Source organism: Phalaenopsis equestris, unplaced genomic scaffold, assembly GCF_001263595.1.
Source record: "Phalaenopsis equestris unplaced genomic scaffold, ASM126359v1 Scaffold000256, whole genome shotgun sequence".
NCBI lineage: Eukaryota > Viridiplantae > Streptophyta > Magnoliopsida > Asparagales > Orchidaceae > Phalaenopsis > Phalaenopsis equestris.
This window is the reverse complement of record NW_018164698.1, coordinates 993,046-996,448: the sequence shown is the minus strand read 5'-3', so window position 1 is coordinate 996,448 and position 3,403 is coordinate 993,046. Positions and strand designations below refer to the sequence as shown.

At 36.6% G+C, this 3,403-nt stretch overlaps 1 protein-coding gene across 1 annotated transcript in view; it reads left to right on the top strand.

Annotated features, from left to right (window-relative positions):
- Window positions 1-556, top strand: part of LOC110024430 (CBL-interacting protein kinase 7-like) — a 1,760-nt gene extending 1,204 nt beyond the window's left edge. Inside the window, 1 exon segment of the mRNA XM_020724392.1 lies at window positions 1-556. This exon segment is cut by the window's left edge and continues 3 nt beyond it. Coding sequence (XP_020580051.1) covers window positions 1-170 — 170 coding nt within the window. The 3' untranslated portion in view covers window positions 171-556.
- Window positions 557-3,403: the final 2,847 nt, after the last annotated feature.

The following is a 3,403-nucleotide window of genomic DNA, read 5'->3' as shown; positions in this document are numbered from 1 at the left end:
ACTGGGCGGTGATGACGGTGGAGGTTGGGGAGGTGGCTCCGGCGATGCTGCTTGTGACGGTGAAGGTGGAAGGAGGGAGCCTGAAGGAGGAGGAGGAGGAGAGAGTTGGAGGTGTTTGCTGGGAGGAGCTGAAGGCTGAGCTAGGAGACCTTGTATTTGCTAGGCAATAGAGGAGAAGACTGAGTTAGCTGAGTTAGCTGAGTTAGCTGAGTTAGCTGAGTTTGATATTGTTCATTATTGTAGTAGCACTAGTTCTTTGTGTTGTGGATTATTGTGTAGGAGTGAGACACTTTAACACCCATGGCTGATGTGATTTTGTAAAGGGAGAAAGACTTAAGTGAGGGTCCCATCAAATTTTGGTCATGATTACTTTAAACTTGCTTTGAGATTGGTGCAATATAATAATTTAGTTATTTATATATTGCATTCATTTTGAAGTAATTTTAAAAATTTTAGAATGTATTATGATCAAAGTTTAGTTGGGATGTTCTTATTTGATTTTTTTCTCCATTTGTGAATAGAAAGTAGGGTGGGGATTTGTTTGTTGATTTGTTTTAAGGAAAGGAAGCTTTCAAATTGCATAATTTTTATTTTTTCTTTTCTTTTTGGATTGCTTGTATCTTGTGAATTTGTGTATTGGTAGGGTGTAGGAGGGAGTATATGACTTTAAGTGAGAATTTAGGGGTTATTGATTTTCTTGGGGAAGAGAATGGTTGGAAAATGGTTGTATTCTCCCTCCATGATGTAGAAGTTGTTTTTTTTCTCAATATTTTTTTTTCTTACTCTACATAACAATATGATTGTTCTCCAATGAAATAAAAATTGAATGAAATAAAAAATTTGGATCGAAATGTGCCTCGAAAACTGCGTTACAAACGTTATATAGAAATAGAAATTTGATGAATGCATGCAAATTTAGATATGAATGTTATATGAATGAGAGAACATATGCTAGACATAAAAAGTTTGAGAACTAGGGTTTCACATATTACAACAATAACAAGAAAAGGATTCGTCTAGGGCAACGGTCACCGTAGTTTTGCTCTTTTCAATAAATTGGGTTTTGACAATTTTTTCAAAAAGTTGTCACTGAAATCAGTTTTTTTTCACCTGTCCTAGCTAGGTGCGGTCGCAGGTTTAGAAAGCTGCAATCATAACTTTTTTTTAAGGAAAAAAATCGTAATAGACACCGCAGCTTTTTGCAACATCAAATTATTCTTCAACAGTTTTACAACTGCTTCTTAATAGTATGCAGCTGCCCCAAACATGACAATAATTACATAAATGTTTTATAAGCAAAAAAAGGGAAAATAAGAAAATAGTACACTACTCTTAAATAGTAATAATACTTCCAACAAAAATAACAATTTTCTAATATAAAATGTTATATTTTTAACTCTTCTTCCAGTTCTTCTTTTTTATTATATATATTTTTTATATCTTGGACTTGATTTTTTTTTTTCTTTGAAAGGAAATATGTTAATATGTTAATATGGTTATAGGATACGTTAGCAAGGAGGAGAGAATAAGTAGATAGCTAGACTACACATAGTAATACATAGCGGAATGGATCCAGGGCCTAAAAGTTCATTTTATATTAATGTGTGTCTATATATTTTCTATTTTATTCTAAAAATTGCAATTTCAACTTTTTTTTTTTTTTTTTTTGCTCTTCTTTAAAATTTTATAATGAGACTAAAGTAATTTTTTTGGCATATTTATAATATATAATATAATAGAATATAGTAACTGTTAAATATGTTTTATCAATCAAGCTGAAAAATTGAATCTATAGATGTCATCCCAAGTTTTTGCTAAACATTCATATTACAAATATACCCACAACTTTTCAAACTTTGTTCAGAGGGAAATTTATGTGTTGTTGAGAAAATTAGGGTGAAGAAAAAACAGTAATCGACACAAATCCAGAAGAACACAGAGATTTAACGAGGTTCAGCAAAGATGCCTACGTCCTCGGAAGCAGTGCGGCGAGTTTGTTTACTATTCAGAAAAGAGGTTACAGAATAGAGGGATACCTCCTGGGGTTACTAAACAGGCCTATTTATAACCCCAGGAGTAAACCTAGGCACAATATGTAATTACAACATTACCCCTGTACCATACCGCGGGGCTTTGCCCCCGCACCCCAACCCACGTAACTTCCCAATTTGGACAGATTCTTCCGCTCCGCTCCGTTCCGCTTCAATCAAGCGTCTGTCCCGATATGCATATAAGTCATACCATAACAAATCTCCACCTTGGCGAATATCCAGCCCCTTAGGAGAAAAAATACTTGGGAGTTACACCTGCACCACTGTGGGTTGAGCCACCAAGCTTCTCTAGCAACTGCAAACATTCAACAAGTCCAAGCAATGCAAGAACTTGTTGATAGTAACTGGCTTGGTCAACATATCAGTTGCATTCTCATCAGTATGAACTTTCTGCAATAGTATCTCCCCAGAAGCAATCAACTCTCTGATCTTGTGATACCTGACATCAATGTGCTTGGTTCTCGCATGGTACACCTGGTTCTTAGCCAGATAAATAGCACTCTGACTGTCACAATGCAACTGAACTACACTTTGCTCAATGCCCAGTTCCTTTACTAGCCCAGCAAGCTATAAGGCTTCTTTAGCAGCTTCAGCTACTGCCATGCACTCAGCTTCAGTTGTAGATAATGTCACAATGGACTGAATTGTTGATTTCCAACATATAGACCCTCCACCAAGAGTAAACACATACCCAGTTGTAGACCTTCTGCCATCCAAATCACCTGCATAGTCTGAATCAACCCACCAAGAGTAAACACATACCCAGTTGTAGACCTTCTGCCATCCAAATCACATGCATAGTCTGAATCAACATACCCCACAACTGAAGGATCGTTCTTCTGACTGCCAAAAATAATTCCATGTCCTACAGTACCCTTCAGATACCTGAAAATCCACTTAACTGCTTCCCAATGTCACCTTCCAGGTTTAGTCATGTATTTGCAGACTTGACTAACAGCATGAGCCAAATCAGGACGAGTACATACCATAACATATATCAAGCAGCCAACTGCACTGGCATAAGGAACCTTAGCCATGTCTTCCATTTCTATATCTGTTTTAGGACACTGTTCTAAAGAAAGCTTAAAATGATTTGCCAAAGGAGTGCTTACAGGCTTTGCATTGCTCATCTCAAACCTTTCCAGCACTTTCTCAACATAGCCTCGTTGAGATAAACATAATCGTCTTGAGCCTCTGTCTCGATGAATCTCCATTCCAAGAATCTTCTTCGTAGGACCCAAGTCTTTCATGTCAAATTCCTGGCTCAATAAAGCTTTCAAACCACGGACATCATTCATATTCTTTGCAGCAATCAGTATATCATCAACATACAGTAACAGAAAAATAATAGA